General features: G+C 49.6%; 1 protein-coding gene across 3 annotated transcripts in view; it reads right to left on the reverse strand.

The window, feature by feature from the left end:
* LOC144172726 (neprilysin-1-like) overlaps positions 1 to 20,467 on the reverse strand; it is a 140,964-nt gene that overhangs the window by 89,044 nt on the left and 31,453 nt on the right. For all 3 annotated transcript variants that reach the window (XM_077701340.1, XM_077701338.1, XM_077701339.1), the window contains exon 7: positions 20,174 to 20,371. In XM_077701340.1, coding sequence (XP_077557466.1) covers positions 20,174 to 20,371 — 198 coding nt within the window. The remainder of the gene's footprint in view (positions 1 to 20,173; positions 20,372 to 20,467) is intronic.

The raw sequence follows: 20,467 nt of genomic DNA on the forward strand, positions 1-20,467 counted from the left end.
CTCCATGAGAGGCAAGGCTCACGGTTAAAAAATAATGCGCGGCATTTAGATATCAGAATAAATGAAAACGCTTTTTTTAATAATTTCGCGGAACACATTACTCTGCAAAGGAAGAAGACTATTACACAGAAAATGGGACAAGGGGTGACTCTGAACTGTTTTACTTGATGGGTAACACGCGTACAATTATCTAGCAAATACTTGAGAAGCAAAAGAATCCAGAGGAACAAATTTCGCTATCTCGTGAAATCTACCACATTGCCACGGACTCCTCAGCCTAAGTTTAACGTCTAATACAAACCTAACAATGAAAGATATGCATAGGCAAAAATCAAACACGTCATTCGAACAAAGCCCGCTATGTGTCGTGCAATTTAATAGAAAGGGCGGTCACTCTCTCGTTACACCCCTTTTGTAAACATATACCCTGGAACAACTGCCGTGATCGTGGCACTTGCTTCGCCATAAAGTATTTGACCCCGTGTATTGTGGTTTCCACATGAAAGGAGCACGAAGCGTGGCAGGTAACCACTTTTGTGCACTGTGTTCTTACTTCGTCAGTTTTTTTCTGTGTAAGTCATTCCCTTTACGATTGCGAGTTGGAGATGGCCAATATTTATATCTCTGGTTCCTATTGCACCTTAGGATATTTTCCAGACAAATGTAGGATACGTACAGTGCGCGTCAGGCTTGTCTAGGGCAAGCGAGCGCGCGGCTTGGGAGCGTGCTGGCGATATCTGCTGGTAGCGGCTGGGTTAGAGATAGCTTGCCATTGCACGTACGCCGATCTCGGACAGGGTTAGGCCGGTCGTCGTTTCGCATGTGCCGCTCGAATTTTAAGACGCCACCACACCTCGAGGGGCGCTTGTCTTTCACAGTGGCAGCCGGGAGCGTTGACAGGCCTGATAGACGCGTCGTTCGACGCGTTGCAATAACCCAGCAGGTGGTTACGCAATACTACAAAACGACCCCGCTAATCTTCTGAATCTAACGTTTAGCAAGCGAACAGCCCGCAACAAGAACGCACTGCAGCGCTTTCCATCCAAACTTTTGTGCGATTAAGTAACGGCTGCACTGATAATCCATCGCGTCAAATTACAAGCTTAGCACGTGTCAGCGCCTACGATTGGCACTGCAGAATAAAAGCGCCCCTTGTGGGGCGTGGCGTCTCTTTGTTTGAGACGACCGACCCGACCCTGTCCGGGATCCACGCACTCCGCAATGGCAAGCTATCTCCAACCCAGCCACTATCAGCAGGTGTCGCCAGCATGCTCGGAAGCCGCGCGCTCGCTTGCCCTAGACAAGCGTGACGCGCACTGTACAAGAGTTACTCCTCATATAAATCATTTCCGTAAGCGCTTGTCGCTTCCTCTTCCTAGTAATCTTCGTCGGCCTTCGCAATGTAATGTGTCCCATAGATGAATAACAACTTGCCCGACAACATATTCCTCTGCTTTTACTGCTGTCGAGGGGAGCAACTGTACAGACATAGATTGGCTCTCATTCGGTGTGTGAAGCATGTACTTCATGTATGCACACCTCCGCTACGTCTAGCATTTCCCCTTCTTCTTTTCAGGTATCTTTTTTGTTAATTATTTAGGATAACCAAATTTATAGTTCCTCACAAAGAGGGTGAGTAAAGCAGTCTACAAAATTACAAGCCAATCTCGATACTACCAGTTTTTCAAAAAGCGTAGGAAAAATAAAACACAACCCCATGTCCTTCCTTCTAGCAGACATAACATATTCAACATCTTAGTTTTGGTTAATGAAGGTTGTACATGCAAAATGAACTCTCTTGGGACAAGAAAATTCGTGGTGTATGGTGATCATTTAATTCTTCTTAGCTGTTTGAATTCAAGTAACCTGTTCACTCATGCAATAACATTTTGAAGTGTATGGTGTCATAGAATCGCTTTATATTTTGATAACATACAAATAAAGCTAAAGCTGTGCTTTAAGGCAAGAAATAAACGAATTGAAATTCCCTTTGCCAACTGGGAAAACATGGACCTTCAGCTCGTGGCTGCGTTTAGATGTGTTGGTATCCGGAGTTCAGTAGTGCGAGGTGACAATGCCGAACTCGTAAACGCACTTATTCCATACAAAGAAAGTACTTCATTTCGAACTAGCCGCATCCTGAACCGAATCATTCATGCTTGTGCGCACTGCTACTCCGGGCCCGCGCAAGCTAAATCACGTGAGTCACCCATTAAAGCAGGCCCCACCATATGGTGGTACTGGTCCGCTCAGGGGCTTTACGGACCGCAGTACATGACACCTCTTCCCCCTTAGAGAGGTTGTGGGTAGCTTGAAGCCTCCGTATTGCTCGCTGAGACTTCCGTGGCTTCACCATGTCAGACTCTTCTCCGTTCCCTAGAGCACTCGCGATGGGTTCAGTTGGACGTTGCTCCACAAGTGTTTTGCTAGATTACCCGGTGTTCCGGCGTGTCAGCTCCTTTACATATATCCAGGTCCCAGGCCAACGTATTCGATGAGCCATCTGTGAGTCTCTTTAGATCCCGTTTTCGTATTTATTTCAGGTGGCGTCGAGCGACTGCGCCTACCCCTCACCGCCCCCTTCCTGGACGTTCCAAGATCGGGCACTGATCTTGGAACCGATTTTAAGTCTTCCAAAATTCACTTCGGTTCTTTCCGGAACTGTTGTATCATGACTTGTTCCCTTCCATTAACTGTGGGTTCTTGGGCAGTTTCTCTTGTTTCTCAGTTGGTTCTGGTGCAGGCTTGATCTGGTCTAAGTTGGTTCGAAACTCCCGACAAAACATTGCCATGGCTGAGGTGTGATTCCTGTGGTCTGGTGGATGGTGCTGTATTGCCGAAACAAGACTCGCGCAAGCCGGCAACACACAGACCTAGATTTGTCGGGTGTCAGTACTGTCTTCAACTCGCGAATATAGCCCTCTGCCTGCCAGTTGGAAGCCGGCTGGTGCGCTGCCGAGGTTATGTGGTTGACTCCGCTGTCTTTGCTGAACCACTGCATTTCAACAGATACGAAATCTGCGCCATTGTCGCACACAATTTTTTTGCGGTAGACCAGAAGTAGCGAAAAGGCTGCGCAGTACTGCAGTCACTGCTGCTGACATAGGCTGGTTTACTTCTCGCACTTCAAGCCACTTTGCTAAAAGAATCTGCAAACACCAGAAATGTATGTCTGCCCATAGGTCCAGCGAAATCCAAGTGCACTGTGTGCCACGTCATTGACTCCGGTGTCCATGACGGAACTGGGGCCCTTGCTTAGTTGCGCTGCCGGCTCTGGCTTGGCTCACACAAGCGAACTGTTGCTTCTATGTCGCCATCTGCGCCAGGCCACAGCAGGTAGCTGCCGGGCAGCCTTTCATAACTACGACCCCACGGTGTCTTGCATACAAGAGTGACATCGCTTGTTTGTGCGCTGCCAGGGAAATGACTAGCCTGGACCCCAAATGAATACAACCAATGCGGATAGCCAGCTCAGAGCCTCTTTTCCGGTAGCGTGTAAATTCATCTCCCTTGAGCTGCTATATTGTACCTTCTGGTACGGCTGTGAACAACTTTTAGAGAATGTCATATTCCTGTGCTAAGGCTGCTATGACACCTGCTATCAGTGGCGGCCATAGCGGGCCTCGAACATGAGTACATTTGGAAGATGTGCCTCTTCAATGCACTGCGGTAGCGGCAACCTACTTAGTGTATCGGCATTTTCGTGCAACGTACCCGCACTGTACTTAGATCTAAGTCGTATGATACCAGTTTCAACACCATCATGCTATGCCGGGCGATAGCATCGTGGGAACTACCTTTTTTGGCCCCAGGATCCCAAGCAGAGGTTGATAATCAGTCACGAGCCTGACCTTGCGTCCTAGGATGTACCTCTGGACAGGGTCAGCCGCGAACACAAACGCAAGACCTTCCCGGTCTAGCTGCGCATAGTTACACCCGGCTGCCCCCAGCGCGCGGGACTCGAAAGCTATCATGGCCTCTTTTCAAAGAGTGTCTTGCTGTGCCACTACCGCCTCAACGCCATATGGTGATGCACCACATGAGATTATGAGAGGCTTGGCCTTGTGATAATGTGCAAAGACGGTTCTTTTTTAGATAAACTGTTTAAGCTGATAAAATCATTCTGATGGTTTTGACGCCATTTCCACGACACATTTTTGTGCAGGAGCTCATACAGTACTGAAGCGAGCTTTGCTCGGCCTGAATAAAAGCGTCATAACAGGTCAACGTTCCTAGGAATGACAGCAAAGTCTGCGGGCTTTTTGGTGCTTATGCGGCAGTGATAGCCCTGACCTTGTCATTCATTGTGGGAATCCCTTTGGCATCGATTCTGTGGTGTAGAAAATGCCCTTATCTACCGTAAAACGGCACTTGATCTTGTTTAATCAAAATGGTTACCATGGCCAGCCCATGTAGGATTGCTGCCACTCGGTCGTTGTGCTCTGAATCGGGGGTGCCATTGACAACAATGTCATAGACGTAAACACACACCAGCAAATCAACACAATGTCGTTTCCAGGAACCTCTGGAAAATGGCTGGGGCCGCTGGTACACCGAAGCGTGGCCGCTTAGCATTTTACAGTCCCAGTGTCGTGTTAATGGTGAAGATCTCTGCTGTCACTTGCGTAACCCTAAGCTGCTGATATGCTTGTGCCGTATCATCAGCTGTATTAGAGTGCTGAAGATCGTTCGATCTGGCAGGCTATTCACTTCCTCCGTTGTGGAAAGGGGGTAGGCTTCCTTCTGTGTAGCCCTGTTGACAGTGCGGCGATAGTCGCCGCAAAGGTGCAGATCGCCGTTTTTATGGAGTTCCCACACAAGAGCGGTAGCCGATTCGGCATGCTGTGTTGGCTGTAGGACCTCTTGCTCCTACAGGTGGTCGATCGTAGATTCATATGCCGAGCGAGTTGCTCAAGACACAGGACGCACTCTCATCAACTTGCGTTTCGCTTCCTCGGTCGACTGCAGATGTAGTTGTACACCAGCATGGAGAGGAAAGTATTCCGCAAACACTCACTGGTGCTCCTCTAGGAGCTCGGCAACGCGTGGATGCCCAGCTGACTGACGAATGGCATCGATGTGAATGCCTTGATTGGCGAACCAGCTGCGCCGCAACCAACTGCAGCCCTCACCGTTTACCAGTATAAGTGCAGTTGGCACATTTTGTCACTGGTGTTGACATTTACCATTGCTGTTGCAAGAAACTCAAGCGATTGCTTAGACCAAATGTTTAGGCAAATGTCGTAAAGTTAAAGCTTTGGCGTTTTTTAGGTCACAAGGTACAAAATGTCTCGTGACTGACCACTGTGCAGGCGGCACCTCGTTCCCTCTCGAACGTCATCGGCTTACCCTGCACCTTGACTGTCAGCGTCATTTTCGGCGGGGTGCCCTCACTTGGAACTGCGTGAAGGTCATAGAGCTCTACGCCAGAGGATCAGCTAGTTAAGGTGACTGATGCTCAGGGGCCGCACCCAAGTAGCCCTTGCACTGACACCACTTTCCTCCTCCTTTCTTCGCGATGCTGCGTCGCTCTATACGCCCCTGCTTGCGGGAGAAGTTGCACGTTGCCTTCACGAACTTGCATGTTTTCGGGCAGTGTTTGCCATCACACTGCCAGCAAAAGTGTCCTTTCTTGACTTGGCCTTTCTTGTGCACCGTTTCATACGCTACACTGGTGCTTGCCTTGTTCACTTCCCCTGTTCTTGCTGCTCTGCTGCTGATTAATCACACCATCTAGGATCGGTGTGATTAACCGTCGATTAACAACGTCGTAGGATCGGGAGGTCAAGCCTTTTTCGCCGAAGAGTCGCAGTTGGAGCTGTTGGTCGCGGAGGCCGCAAACAAATCTGTAGCACAGCATCACCTCCATCGGGAGCAGCGTCGAGTTCGTTACTGTAGCCCCCCGCGCAACGGTTATGGTGCCCCTGTAATGGCGGCCTCTCCCTCCAGCGGCACCGTAGCCGGCGTCACATCCACCAAAGCGAAAGTCTCGAAGCTTCAGCTAGTGGAGAGCTTGCGTAGAGCTGCCGCGTACTAACTCACTGATTCTCCGTGCATTTGATTCCGCCGCTGAAATATCGCACGATACTACTCAAAAGCTTTATACAGGAGAGCGTGCCCTAATACAGGAGCGCGTGCCGCTCTGTACACTCAGAGCAGTCTAGCGATGGGATGGCGAACTGTCGTAGTGCGTGCATTCGGCGGATCCACCGCCTGACTACGTCTGATTGCACTGTTGTGTGCTGCGGTACCTACGTCAGGTATCTGGAAACGATTCCAAAGATCACATGTGCAGATGAGGGCTTTTTATCAAGCGCCAAACCCAGCGAACATATAACCTTTTGCTTTTCTCTGCCCGATTGGGTGATCATTTGGGCAGGATGGGAGGTTTGAAGGTACAATACGATGTTTTATTCGAAGGGGCAATACTTGAAACGGGAATATGATATATATCCGCCTGAGGTAGTAACGGCTGACTATGAGGGAGAAAAGAGTAAGCAGGAATGGCAGTGGACATATAAAATAGTGCAGAGGAAATTAAATTTGGCCTGTGGGGAACACGGTAGCATGGAGGTGACGATAGTTGTCATGTAGAGTCACAAAAGGGCGGTTTCAAGGGTTTTCAGTGGAGTATCGGTGAACGCGATCTAAGGGAATACATTACAAATACTTGTTCATGCGTAGTTAGGGACCAACACGGCAAGCATTAGCTTCATAGAGACCGGATCACAGATTGCCGACACGGGCAGGTTATGGGGTTACAGAGTCGCAGGTCGTGACGGCGTAGTGTTGGGCTCGGACTTCCTTGGGTGCATGCGAGTGTTTGAGAACCTTACATTTCGGGACTATAGGGATGGTATAGCCCGAATGGAGGCCGGGATGGAGGCAGATGAGGGGTAGTAGGCTCATGAATGGTCGATGAGAGGCTTAGATTTTTTCAAAGCAGAAAGTACACCAACAGTGGAGAGAAAAAACACAATGACTTCGAAGCCACACTCCAAGGTATACTGCCCGTGTAAGGGAGATCCAGACGAACAGCAAAGTGCAATGTGACAGGATCAAAAAATGTGGTAAAGTTCAGAACGTTCGGCCAGTTTGAAAGCTAGGGGGTTCATAGAAAGATTGAAAAGGATGGGGTAAAGAACAGCACTTTGAGCAGAGCCTCGGGTATTGTGTTAGTGTTGAGACAGATTGGCGTCCTCCCGCAAGTGAGCCACTCGGATTGAAAGGAAGGATCGGATACAATAGCACACGCGAAAAGCGAAGGCCGGAGGCCCAAGCTGGGCAGGTTGGGCTGATGACAGGCAACACGAAAGGCCTAACGGCCACCTAAGGTGAGAGAATGTGAATTTAAGTTGTGGGTACAATAGGGGTACATAAGAAGCAGAAACCCTTGGCGGAGCGTGGGATACCCTGGCAAAGCGTGGGAAACTCAACCCTGGCGGAGCATCGGAAACTCATTAAAGACTGTGAAAGGACTCCCTCTTTTTAATAGAATTGGAGACGCCAGTTAGTGACGTTCGCTTGAATGTGTTAATAGCACACGACGTCGAGGACATAAGACGACGATTAAAAATTGGAGGAGGTTTGCCCAGCTTCAGAATCGCTGTAATCGAGGAAGAAGTTTACGAGTTTGGCAGACATCCTCAGTCCGAAGCCTCATTAAAGGTTTGGAGAAGAAGAAATGGTTTTGCATGGTCTGGAAGTCCCGAGGTATTTAGTGTGTGTGGTGCGTGTCCGTGTGCGTGTGCGTGTACGTGTGCTTGTGCTTGTGCGTGTGCGTGTGCGTGTGCGTGTGCGTGTGCGTGTGCGTGTGCGTGTGCGTGTGCGTGTGCTTGTGCTTGTGTGTGTGTGTGTGTGTGTGTGTGTGTGTGTGTCAGTGAGTGGGTGAGTGTGAGTGAGTGAGAGTTGGTGTCTTCTTCAGGAGCCGAAAGCGTAACATTTGCATACAGAGCTTTTAGATGCGAAGCATCTCATGCTTGTAGCTGTGTCCCTCCCTCCCTTGTCGTTGTCGTTGTCCGCCGTCCTCACACCTGCTGTGCATGCCTGGCCAGGCACCGCTGATGATGATTGTGGCAGGATGCCCCTAGGGATTGGCCAACCAAAGAATCCATCGCGAGATAGCTTCGCATTCAACCACCGTCGTCATCGTCCCGTAGGGGAACCCGGAGTACCACACCCCAACTGCGCATGCCTGGCCAGCCACCACTTATGATGATTGTGGCAGGATGACCCTAGGGATTGGCCAACCAAGCAATCCATCACGAGATAGCTTCGCGTTCAACCACCGTCGTCATCTTCCCGTGTGGGAACCCTGAGTAGTATGCGACACATTCCTCCTCTCCTCTCCGACATTCCTCTCCTCTTCGGCATTCCCCCTCTCTTCTCCGAGGCTCCTCTTCTCTCCGGGATTGCGCAACGAATGGCAACACCTGCGGCTCCACGCGCGATAATGCGGAGCAGCTTAGGGTTAGAGACGCGATGGTAGCCGCTGCATCCTCCGCTGGGGGCGCCACTGTAGCTCCGTGGTATAAATGACGCGCGCGCGCACTCCGCTCCCCTCATTCTCCTCCCTCAACGCCGCGATCGAACTGAAAACTAATGGGAACTTGAGTCGACCCCATGGCTGCTTCGTATACTATCAGTGTTCCCCTACGGGAAGATGGTGAAATTTTTCGATTTCTCGGAGAGTAAAATGGTGGTGTACATCGGAATTAGGGTCACCGGAGTAGTCTGAACGATAAGAAGCAAGAGGGACTAGAGATACAGAGATGCTACCTTGTCAAAAGCCTCTTAGGGAGTCCTCTGCAAGCGCTCCTGCTAGAGTTGGAGCAAGGGGGGATTAGTGCACCAAAGATTTAAATACATTGAGTTTATCGTGAGTGCAATGCAGTGTCCGGATCGTCACAGTGTGCAGTACATTGAGAATGTTGGGGGACAGCGGAGTGAGCCAGGATGTCGGATCGCCCAGCAGGGATTATGGAAGAAAGTTGAGTATTTTAGTGCCTGGAGAGAGAGAGACCCACACAAAGTGCTTCTGTGTGTCGCTCCCGTCTGTCCCTGTTTTTTGTGCGCTTTAAAGTTTTCGGGTACAGCATAACTGTGTCCGCCACACGAAGCAAAACGTGACGAGCGCCATATAAGTCACTGCGAACCCTTTACCCTGAGCATATATATATATATGAAACTCGCAAGAAGAAGACCAGATCCAACAAACCGTAAAGTATGTAGGTGCCTTGTCTGTACAGGGCCCACTTCAGTTGTTGTATACTTCTTCCCACGCTGGAAAGTCTTTGTCGAGCGCTCCCTCGCCCATTGAAGACCTGCACTACTACTTTTGTTCCGGCCGATTGCATTTTCGCTTGGCAGCGCGGCGCGCTTCCTGATGAGCCATCTCTTCTTCGGGTGTCCGGATGTTATTTGCCACCCCACCCCCCACGTGCACGGCGCACAGTCGGCGAGGTTTCTCTTTCCGCCACCGCGCCAGCCGAGGAGTTTGATGAGCACAAGTAGTTGCCCCTAGCATCGCCGAACGAGAGACGTCATGAGCAGACGACGGCCCCTTTGTCGGCGATGCTCTTTGTTCAAACGCTGACTGGTGCGTGCGCTCATTATCTTTGTTAACACTTTAGGCGCTCGCCTTGTCGTCCTAGCTCGCTCGCTGGGACCAAACATATCGCCACGGCGTTAAGGTGTAGCCGGTCAGGGTCCCTTCGCCGCGCTTCGAACCCAGAGGCTACGAAAGCCAAGCGGCTATGCCAGGATATACGTAACGTAAGCTGAGGTTGAGGTGGTTATTCTTAGCTTGCTTAGTTATCTAGGATTAGCTGATAATCGTGCTTACTGCTGCTTATCATCCAATCCAAATCCAATCCAATTAAATCCAATCCAAAACCAATCCAGTTCAAGACAAGCCATCCAATTCAATTCAATCCAATCCATTGCAATTTAATCCTCGCGTTTGCGCCGCACGGCTCTCCAGGAGCTACGCGAAACTGGTCAATCTCGGGCAGTGTGGCCAATCCAATCAAATCCAATCCAAGTAACGCTTTTTGTTTTTGGCGTACCCAGAGGCTTCGAAAGCCAAGCGGTTTATATAGACATAAGCGTTCGAAACTCGTGAAACGCTGGCGTTTGTCATACATCTTCCCGTTGTTTAGCGCAAACAAAACTATCGGTACATTTCGGGGAAAGTATACGTAATTAACCGGCAGCGCCCTAGCTCCTTTAGACGCCCGTTGGGGTTGGTTTTTACGATAGTAAACGCAAAATGTGGCAGTGGAACGCTGGCACGTGCGGGGAGAAAAGCACAAACAGAACAAACCTCCCGCTGCCGCAGTTTCAGACAGGGGGCGCGCGAGCACTGCGAAGGCGGGAAATTTGAATTGCATTGGGTGGTAGCAGTAAGCGGATAACGGCGGTACAGCCGATTATGGCGAAACACTGCTCTGCACTTCCGACAGGTTTCACATTGAGTGGAACGGCTTTAATATCTTGCTATCCCCTCACGTGTCACAAGCCTACGATCAAACCTGGATATGTTTCTGGGACTAAGCACCAGTCCTGATAATTTTAAATGCAGAGTATTTCTTAGCCTCGCCTCTTCCTGCGTCGGACGGCGTCAACAGCTCCGCGTCCGCAGCAGGTGCAACTCTCCTCCTTCCCTCCTCTCTCTCAACAGCAGCTGCCGCACGCGCATGCGTCGTAGTCAGCCCATTCGCTCCGTCGCGGTCTCGGCGTAACAGGTGCGTGATAGCAGCGCGGTTGGGCGTGAAAGGGCGCGCGCTGCTTGCGCATGCGCGCTCTCCCCCCCGTACTGCTCTCCCTCTACTGCGCGCGCTGCAAAAATAAAGCGGCTAGCGGTCGCTCGTGCTTCAGTCACTGCGTTGCTCCTTCCTTCCTTGGTTGACGCTCGCTCCACCCTAACGCGACTTTACTCTCCTCTCTCTACCCCAAACCAACACCAACGCAACTACGACCCAACTACCCACCCTAACGCGACTTTACGCGGCGTTAACGACCCCCAATGCTCTGCATTTACTCGTGTTCTCCTCGCGGGAAGGCGCGGGAATTTCGTTTTTATTTTCGAGTTTAAAAAGTTGATTCTTTTGTTTCAACTTCTACTTCCGATTTTTAGGCGCAGCCTTTGGCGGCCGCATCTAGAGATGCGCGGCGTCGCCACCGTCATGTAACACACCGAACGATCGTAAAACCGACGAGTGAAAGAAAGCGAAGGGGGAGAGTGTCGCGAAATTGTGAGGGTAAGGCGGTTTTTTTGGCGGCGCGAGCGTTCTACGAAAGGCGCGGTAAGGGACGGGGGCAGTTCACTGTGCCAGCACAAGACGGTCGTCTGCGGGACGATGGGCGAAAATGTGAGGGAGGCGTGCGGGTGACGATGGTGTGCGTTCGCTTCCTAAGACACGGGTGGCCGTCCCTTCCTTGGACGCACTGCGCGTCGCATATGCAGAAGCTCATGATCGCAGCCGTCGAGAGAACCCACAAGCGACTGCTGCCTCAGCGCACAGAAGCACTCAGGAATGAGTGGTGAACTGCGAGTGGGAGAACCGTTCGTGTGTTTCGTCAGGTGCTGCAGCTAAATGTGCTGCACGAGCGGAGGCTGAGCACCGCAGACTCCAGAACTCAGCGTGAGGGCTGAACAATTAGAAATGTAACTGGTGCTTGTACTCGGTTAGCTGCTGCCAAAAAAGGTTTTCGGTAACCATACAAATATGTCTGTTTGAAACTCTTTGCCTCAACATATTTTGTATATTCAAAACAGCTAAACAGCGGAAACAAAATTTTGAATTAGCGAGTATCGTAATCTCCAGCCAATGTTGTAGCGCTTCTCGCATGCGCTCGTTCTTCATTAAAAGGCTTAAGCTTTTTTATTGCGTCATTTTGCCACATGGCATAAGTAACGAGGAAGCAATGGACGAAACAGGACAGAGGTACGACACAGAAGGAAAGAACAAAAAAAACACACACAATGATGCGGGTACTAGAGAAAACTAGAGAGCTCAGTTTCCGAAATAAATTGCAAGAGTTTCTTGTAAAGGGGGGCCGTGAGTCAACCAGTGAATATCGGAAGGGCGGCCTGGGCGATGTCCTGTGGCCCCATTGCGTCGAGCTCGGGTTGGTTGGAGCCCTGGATACGTCCCTATGAGGTGTTCCAATGTAGCCTCAGCAACAGAGGCAGGGCAGTAGGGGCAAGTAGGGGAGGGATGCGTAAGAGGCGCAGCCTCTTACGCATCCCTTATGCGTTGCTCGCACAGCAGGCGTCAGTGCGATGCCCAGGCAGATTCTCCGAAGCACGACCTCTTCACGGCGGGTGAAGCCGCCAGGAAGATCAGACCCATGCGAAGGGAGAAGGGCACGCGTGGAGCGCCGAAGAATATCTTTTTTTGATGAGTAGGGTGTCCACCAGTGAAAGCTTAAAAACGGGAGCGGGTACACCACTTGCTGCTGATGAGCGGCCGAGTCGGCGAGAGCATGCGTGGTCGTGCTACGGCGGGTTCATAGGACGCAAACAGGGCACGGGAATAATTGCAGTATCTGGTGCACCTCACACGTAACACCCAGTGTACTGTTTACGCGCTGGAGCTCTCGAGCAGCCTGGGTAAAATCCCTGTATTATACCAAGCACGGTAGTGGGGCAGCGCATAGCTCAGAAGCTAAAGCGCTCAGGCCATCATGAAGGGCAACTATCTCCGCCAACACAAATGGAAGTAGCGCCTCCGTGAAATACGAGCATGTCTAGTTGACGGATGGCATAGTGGGGCAGACAAGGCTTGTGTGGAGGATGCCGTTGGCTACCCCTGCGTCAACATGGGCTTGGAGGTCCTCTGGCGAGTCAAGAGAAGCGGTGGGTTGGCCTGGTTTGCTTCATGGACAATGCTTTTTTACGCACGCTAGAGGCCGGTTGTTCGTAGCCTGAAGTCGCTGCCATGGAGGTGGTTCCGTGAGCGAGGTAGCATGCAGAGGCGAAGTACGATCATAGTAGTGTGCAAGTGCTGCCGCGGCGGGAATTGATTGTATTTTCAAACGACATGCCGATCGACGCTGGCGTACAATTTCATCCAGCGGGTTGTGTTCCACCTCGGCTTGAAGTGTCGGTATAAAGGTGATGCGAGGGATCCAGTGATAAGTAACATTGCTTTTCTATTTGCAGTTTCTAAGCGATACCAGCCGCCCGAGATAAGGTGTTGAAACTGGGCTTGGTAAAGGACTCGAGGCTGGAAGACAGCACGCACGAACGTTTGCATGACTCGAGAGCAGGTACCCCCTGACTTCTGGCCGATTAAGCGAAACAAGAGTAGCATACTGGGGGCCTTTTGTCGAGTGGGGCGGACCCACGAGGATGCCGACCCAGCAGCACAGATGTCCAGCCCCAGTATACGTATATGATCGGTGGCGGCAAGTGGTTCAACATCGGAAAAAGGGATATCGGTGTATGCGACCCCCGGTTTTGTCCTTTACGATTTGCTATAGACATCTAAGTAGTTTTGGATGGAGACAGCTTCCGGACAACAAGTGAACACCACTTTGAGGTAATGATCCCGGAAGCCTGTAGACCTGCTTGTTGATTAGGCAATTAGTCATGCACTGACCACACAGTGATATCGTCCGCATAGACGAGGAAGAACGTGTCCGGTATGCTATCCAGCTGCCACGCCAAGGGTAGTAGGGCCGGGTTGAACAGCATAAGAGAGAATACGGAGCCGTGGGGCACGCGTCACTCTGAAAGAAAGTGCTCCACGCGTTCCTTGCCTATGCGTATAGAAAACGAGCGGTTATGATGGGAAGACTTCACAAAGTTGCATACTGGTGGTGGAAGGCGGATTCTCTGCACTATACCGATTATAGCAGAGTGGCTCACGTTATCATACGCCTTTTCAACGTCCATGGCCAAGATTGTGCGGATCTTACGCGACCTGCCACCTAGAATCACCATAGATGACAGATGGTCCAGACCATCGTCTGTTCCCAGTGGTGGACGAAACCCAATTTGAGCTGGGTGATACCATCCGTATCGTTCCAGCCAAGAGGAAAGGTGCGTGGCGAGCATTCGTTCCCCCAGCTTGCAAGAGTGGATGTTAGTGCAATAGGACGAAGGTTACTCAACCGGTCGGTGCGCTTCCCAGGTTTCGGGATAAGGTGAGTGGAATGTCGCCAGACGCCCAGATAGTGTTGAGCCAGTCGAGTAACCACTGCACACCGGGACCGTCTATATTCGTAAAGACTTCATACGTTACACCGTCTGGGTCCCGGCGCTGTGCGCAGTTTAGCCTTGTCAATAGCTGCAAGGAGCTTAGCTATGGTAAAAGGGGTCTGTATCCCGATTCTCAGCGGTAGCTGATCATTGAGACGATCGTGTGAGCAAACTTCTTCGTTGGCAAAGACGCTGGACTTCTTCATGTAGCGAATTAAGGCGCCTTTTGACTTCGTCCAACTCCTCAGAAGCTTGCAGAAGTGGCTCATGCAGCTGGTCCTCCCGATTCCGGCGTGTATTGCCCCGCTTGAGTACTTCCGTATACGTAAGGGTATTTTCGGACTCAGTCTGAAGGCTTAACGAAGGAAACGTCTCCTCATCGGTGGGTGTGTCAAAACCGCATATCGGTTAGACGTCGCAACTGTACCATCGGACACGTATTGCTATGTCGATTTGCTGTCGCGGGTATTCTGGCGACGAGCTTAATTAGCCTTGTGCTTTACGGGACACTCCTTGGACGTAACCTCGTAGTCGTCCTTTCTGCATGTGCCACATTTATCTTTAAGAGCTTCTTGCGAGTTTTTCGTGCCTTGTTCAGGCTGCGGGCATGAGGAACGCATATGGCCGGGCCAAAAACACCGGTAGCAATAGACCACACCTGATTTGTACTTGGGGAATCGCAGAATAGCACCGTAATATGTGATGCGAGCTGGAGGAGATGCCGGGCCCTGAAGTGGTATTAGGCACATTCGGCCGCGACCCATGCATCGACCTTGCAAGATCTTGTGAGACGTGCATGTGAGCGTAGCCGCGAGAGTTTCTGGAGACTCGTTTGGGTCGACGCCAAAAACTACATACCTGCGAAGGTCGGAGCTCGAAATCAGGTACACTTGATGCCCCAGTGCACCACGGGCAGGCAGGGGATCTCCTTCAAAGATCAGAGGCGGTCAACATCCGCCAGCGAACACACCCACACAGAGATGATGTTAGTGGGACGGCGAATGGCGAAAACCTGAAATCCATTGGTTTGGAGGCAGGAATCCAGAGTGCCTTGAAGGACCTTGTTGGGTAGAGTCGTGACGTTGAAGCGATCCATTGGATTAATCGCCACTTTGCACAGCGGCGATACCCGGGGCGCCATAACAATCACTGCAGATGCACTGCCACGTTTACACACAAATGTGTCCTGAGTCGACATAGCAGGAACTCCCAATGGTTGTTTACATGCTCGCATCTTAGAGCCAGTCGGACCATCATTACCCGTTATAGACGTTTGTTACTGCGCCATCGGATCCGGAGCAGCAAGACGAGGAACGGCAGTCGTTTCAGTCTCCATGCTGTCGTGAATGCAGCGCCGCGTCCATGCAGATCGAGCGTAGGTGTTACCATAGCAACCGCGGTGCGCCTAGCTCTAGGGCCGGCGGTGCTGGCGGAAGCTAGGCCTACTCGGCGACTGTGATGCAACGCTGGCCTGAGGGCCGCATCAGCGATTCGGGCGTCGTCACTGACCGGTCGGTGAGGTGCCAGGGGTCTCTGGGGGGGATCACAGCAAGCTGGGCCTAAGTTCCAAGGCTTATACGCGGAAAAACCACCAAAACCGAAAGATCAAAGAACAACTATTTGTCCCACTCTTGGCTTGGCTTGGCTTCACCGGGCTTAAGCTTTTAATTTTCAGTTTTTTGTAGCGGGTGCACTAGTCCCCCCTACGCCGGATTCCTGGCCAATCCCCAACATGTGTATTCTATTCCTTTTGCGCGCCCCTCACGTGGTGGAAGCCCACGCGCAAGCCTGGACGTGTATCTCATAATAAGCGCCTGCCATGTTAGTTTGTATTTTTTTCGGTTAAAAGAGCCCAATCTCTTGTTAAAACCCCTACTTCCGAAATGTTAGAGATTGTAGCTTGTGATTACATCCACTCTGTCCATTCAAATGCCTTTTTCATTCTTTCAAAAGTCCTCCTTACGCGGTGTTCGTGGCCAGCCCCCGATTTGGGTACGCGTGCTCGTCATTTTTCTTGCTATTTTTTCTGCGTATGGATGGCGCAACGAGGGCATTAAAAGCTATGTGGTTAAAAAGCGTTGGCCATGTTTACTTCCGTGCCATAAACGAATAAAGTGTGGTGGGCGACAGGTACGAGCATGACAACTACGACTCGAACGCGCAAATGAAATGCCGGACGTCCAGCCGTTATACGACTCAAACGAGTGGGAAGACAGCCGTGCGGAGGCGTGCCAGTCAATATCAGTGACTAGACGAAATCGAGGAATGGATGAAAGGAAAATGGTGAGGTGGATAACAAATATTCGAAGAGGATGTTTTTGGCTGTAATCTGCGAGTGAAGAAAAACAGGAGTGGAGAAAAACAAAACAAACACTGCGATGCCGTGCCCTCGGGAAGGGGCGGCCGGAGTATAAAAGAGTGAAATGGCGTTCCTGGGCAAAACAGCCGAGAAGATGACCGGATTTGAGTGTCAGCGGGCAACAGCAAATTGTGTAAGGACACGTGGGTCGTCGCAGAGAGCAAACTATTGGTGGAGGGTAGGGAATGCAGGGAATGTCGGAGGACATAGAATAAGGCGGAAGTTACAAGGGGTTGTAGAAAGAAGAAAGGCTCAGTGCAAAGTTTGAGGAATGGTAATAATACCACACCCCAACTACATACTGCAGAGGGGCATACGGGAATATCCAGTGTTTCTACGACCACGTCGCCATGCACATCAATGGGTGCGAGTAGTGTGTCCGCCGCCTTAATGTAGCCGGGGTAACCTATAATTGCGTGAGCATCCTCAGCGTTCCGGAGAAGAAGAAAAAGGAGAGAGAAAGGAGACACTAAGGAGGTACTGATGTAGAGGCGCCTTAATCTTACTTAGGCTTCGTCAGTTACACAGAACAATCTCCAGATCCGTACCATTCTCTAGGACAAGATAGATGCAGAGGAACGTTTCTTCTTTACGGGGACGACAGACCCTTGCGGAGAAAGTAGAAATCGAACCAAAGCGCTGTAGTTGCTGATGTAGGGCTTGCGGGGTTGTCAGCATATGGATAACAGAGGTTTCTAATTGAACAAGTCGAGTGTTATGGGCGATTAATTAAGGTGCTTTCGACTAAGTTTGGCAAAGCAGTGACTGGGCATTTGGGCGGGAGTGCAAGTGAGCGTAGCAAGGTGGTAATATAGTTTCGGAGGTTGTAAGGTAAGGATGCGGTGGTTGCTTGCAGGATTTCTGTGAAGGTATTAATCTGCTCTTGCATATCTTTTCAAATGTGCTGTTGTTTATGCTGGTTGCATTCGAGCGTTGCGAGTAGACCATCGAAGTGCCTGACCTTAATTGTGAACGGTAAAGGAAAGAAATGGACTAAACACGCCACATGATATATTGGGAACCCTTTCATTTCGTATTGTGGGAGCCCCCTGGTGATATACCAAGTGACTTTTTTTTGTGAATTTCGAGTGAGAATTTGCCATAACACATTCGTAAAAAAAAAATCCTCGTTTCACGTTGTGGTTTTACCAATATAAAGGTTATAAATTTTTACGGGGTTGCTGAAATAACACAGTAGTTATAGCCCTTCTTTGAAATTTACTTCTCACATAAAAGCCCGTGTTTTGACAGCAGGCGAGAATTCCTAAGTGCTTACAACTGTACGTGACGCGCATTTTGGCACGTAAAGGGCTCTGCTAATCGGACCAACCAAGACATATAAATGGTAAATGTCAAAAATTATAAAAGAAACCGGACGCCACATAATGATGCAGTCGCTTTAGCGATGATTAGTGAGCAATTTTGCAAAAAGCACATATTGATCACATTGTGAGCCAATGAGCATTTTGCGAACAAGTTGCCTGCCGCGCACGCTTTGTCTGCTTTCCTGTGGGCGTAGCGGACACTGCTAAGCCATCGGGGCGTATCGGTGTAGTTTGGCAAAAAAAGCTGAAACGTCGGAAATTTTCATTATCTTGCAGGACACTCCATATATGACACTGGTCCTTGCGCATTTACGTGACAGTTACCAATGTCAACAAATAAATTTCCGGGTTTGTTCGGACCAACACATAAGAGGCAAAAGCGGATTTGCAGCTATTTACACATTTTATAGAATACTCAACGTGTGTTGCAGCCAGTATGCATGCACACCCGGGCATTGCCTGAGAGTACCATTAGTATTAGTGTTTATCTCTACCACATAGGGCAGCTGGTCACAAGCTGGCTGAAGGGAGCGCAGCTGACAGAAGCACAGGTGAATCGGTCTCTCCTACCTGCAAGCTAAATTCGGCGGACAAAGAGCACCGGGAAGAATTTTACCGTCTGGTCGCAGGCGATATAATGATCCACAGGTGACACGCCGAGCATTCGTAACCGCCACCTCGGCGTGGTTAAATTCACCACACCACACTTGCGCCAGTCCTTTCCTTCCGGTTATTCGCTGCTCCTCGTCCTGTCGCAAGTCTGGTCTTCCTGAGGGAGTTAGCCGCGTCAAAAATGCAATAGCTATTTCCATCAGGCTAGCAAATATACCTGAACTTTGCTTTCTTCACAACGTGGCACTTTTTTTTCTTTTTTGTTTATTTCGTTTTTTGCCATGTCTGCATCAATTGTAAGAACCATTGTTTATAAAATGTTTCAGTATTGCCAAGCTGACTCTCTTTTCAACGCTTGTTTAACGCGTACCACATAACCATCGCGTGCTCTGGTAGAAACGAAAACAAGGAGCAATAGTGCCCCGTGATCACTGAATGAATATTCATTTCTCATGTATTATGTAGACTTCCCATGCAAATTGACCAGAATAAAATATCTCAGCTTGCGTATGAAGTTCACAAAATAAATTCCTGCAAATAAAATACATCACGGCGAATGTTACACGGGTAACGTCCGCAAATACGCAACAATTATTAAACAAATTTTTTTGTGCAGTGCAATACTACTAAGTTTACCAGTTGAATTTACGAGGTGGAAACCCGATGAGCGCTATTTTTCCTTCACTGTGTCAGTCCAGGTACTAATTGTTATCAATATATCAGAGCGCAGTTGTTATAGCAGATCACTTCCCGAAGTAATCAATCAAAGTTTTCTACTGTGGCGGTGAACACGATTCTGTTCGAAAACGCCGGATTGAAATTGCGTGCGATAAAAAACCCAACTTCCACTCTAGAAATAACAACGATGGGGAAGCGAAGCTTGCCCAAGTCCAGTCCAACACCAAACGCATCAACCCTGAATCGAGCACGTGTTTCTTGTCGGGCGGTTTACAGCGCTGCGATTGCTTTCTTGAGTGCTTCACTTATACGCCCGTTTCCATCGCTTTCACTAGCGTTCAGTAATTGTCGTCAAAAGACGGGATGGGGGGGGGGGACATTTTCTATCTATTTTTGCACGTCCATGCATCCAAACTGCTTCGACCGGGCCGTAAAGGTGCAAACTGATAAATGCTGGCTTCGGAAGGCTAGGCAGCCAATTTCGATTCGAACCACGGGAAGCGTGTAAAGATTTCTTCGTCCAAATTCACCACCATGTTCAGAGAAAGTTTGTTTTCCAGCAGTGCGTTTTGAGTGGATTACAGCAGACATCAGCAAGAGGCTGAAAGCTTTGCGTTAAAAAGCTGGAATGTTTTTTTTTATCCGCAGCTAAGCCCTAGGTACTGGGAGGATTGATCCTCAGTCCTGACCGAATCTCAGAAATGGCATTACTTTTGTTCAAGAGCCTTAAATGTCTGAGAAGTCACCAGTGTACCCACGACACACGATATGTTTTCTTTTGAAGCATATATATATATATATATATATATATATGACAATAGGGTTATCTGGAGGTGGTCGTTTCTATATTGATGGGTGTTCACAAAAAATATTTTAAAGCTTTTTTTTTTTAAACGCATAGCCATGTAATTCGAACAACAATAAAAAACTGTTACTCCATTACAAAAAGATAAACACCACAGCGGCGAAAGAAGTAACAAGGATTCTTACGTTAGCCAGTTGTCCTTCAAATTTCACAAGCTTGTCAGCAAGTTCGCGGCTTTTCGGTGGTCTGATTTTCGGGCGGATAAATAAGGCAACTTCCTGAATCAAGCCTTTGTAAGCTTCGACTAGGTTCATATTGTACTCCGTATCGTCAGGGTGGATTAGTTGGTTTCGGCCCACAACTGAGAATTTCACTTGGTCTATCTGAAAAGATTTCACATTACGAGCAATAAGTACTATGCTGAACAATTGTTCACAGAAGTACTGCGTATTTACTGGCAAAAACGTTTGCTGTTGTAG

The sequence above is a fragment of the Haemaphysalis longicornis genome, unplaced genomic scaffold, assembly GCF_048455015.1.
Source record: "Haemaphysalis longicornis isolate Haplotype H1 unplaced genomic scaffold, Haemaphysalis longicornis Haplotype H1 scaffold_255, whole genome shotgun sequence".
NCBI classification, from domain to species: domain Eukaryota; kingdom Metazoa; phylum Arthropoda; class Arachnida; order Ixodida; family Ixodidae; genus Haemaphysalis; species Haemaphysalis longicornis.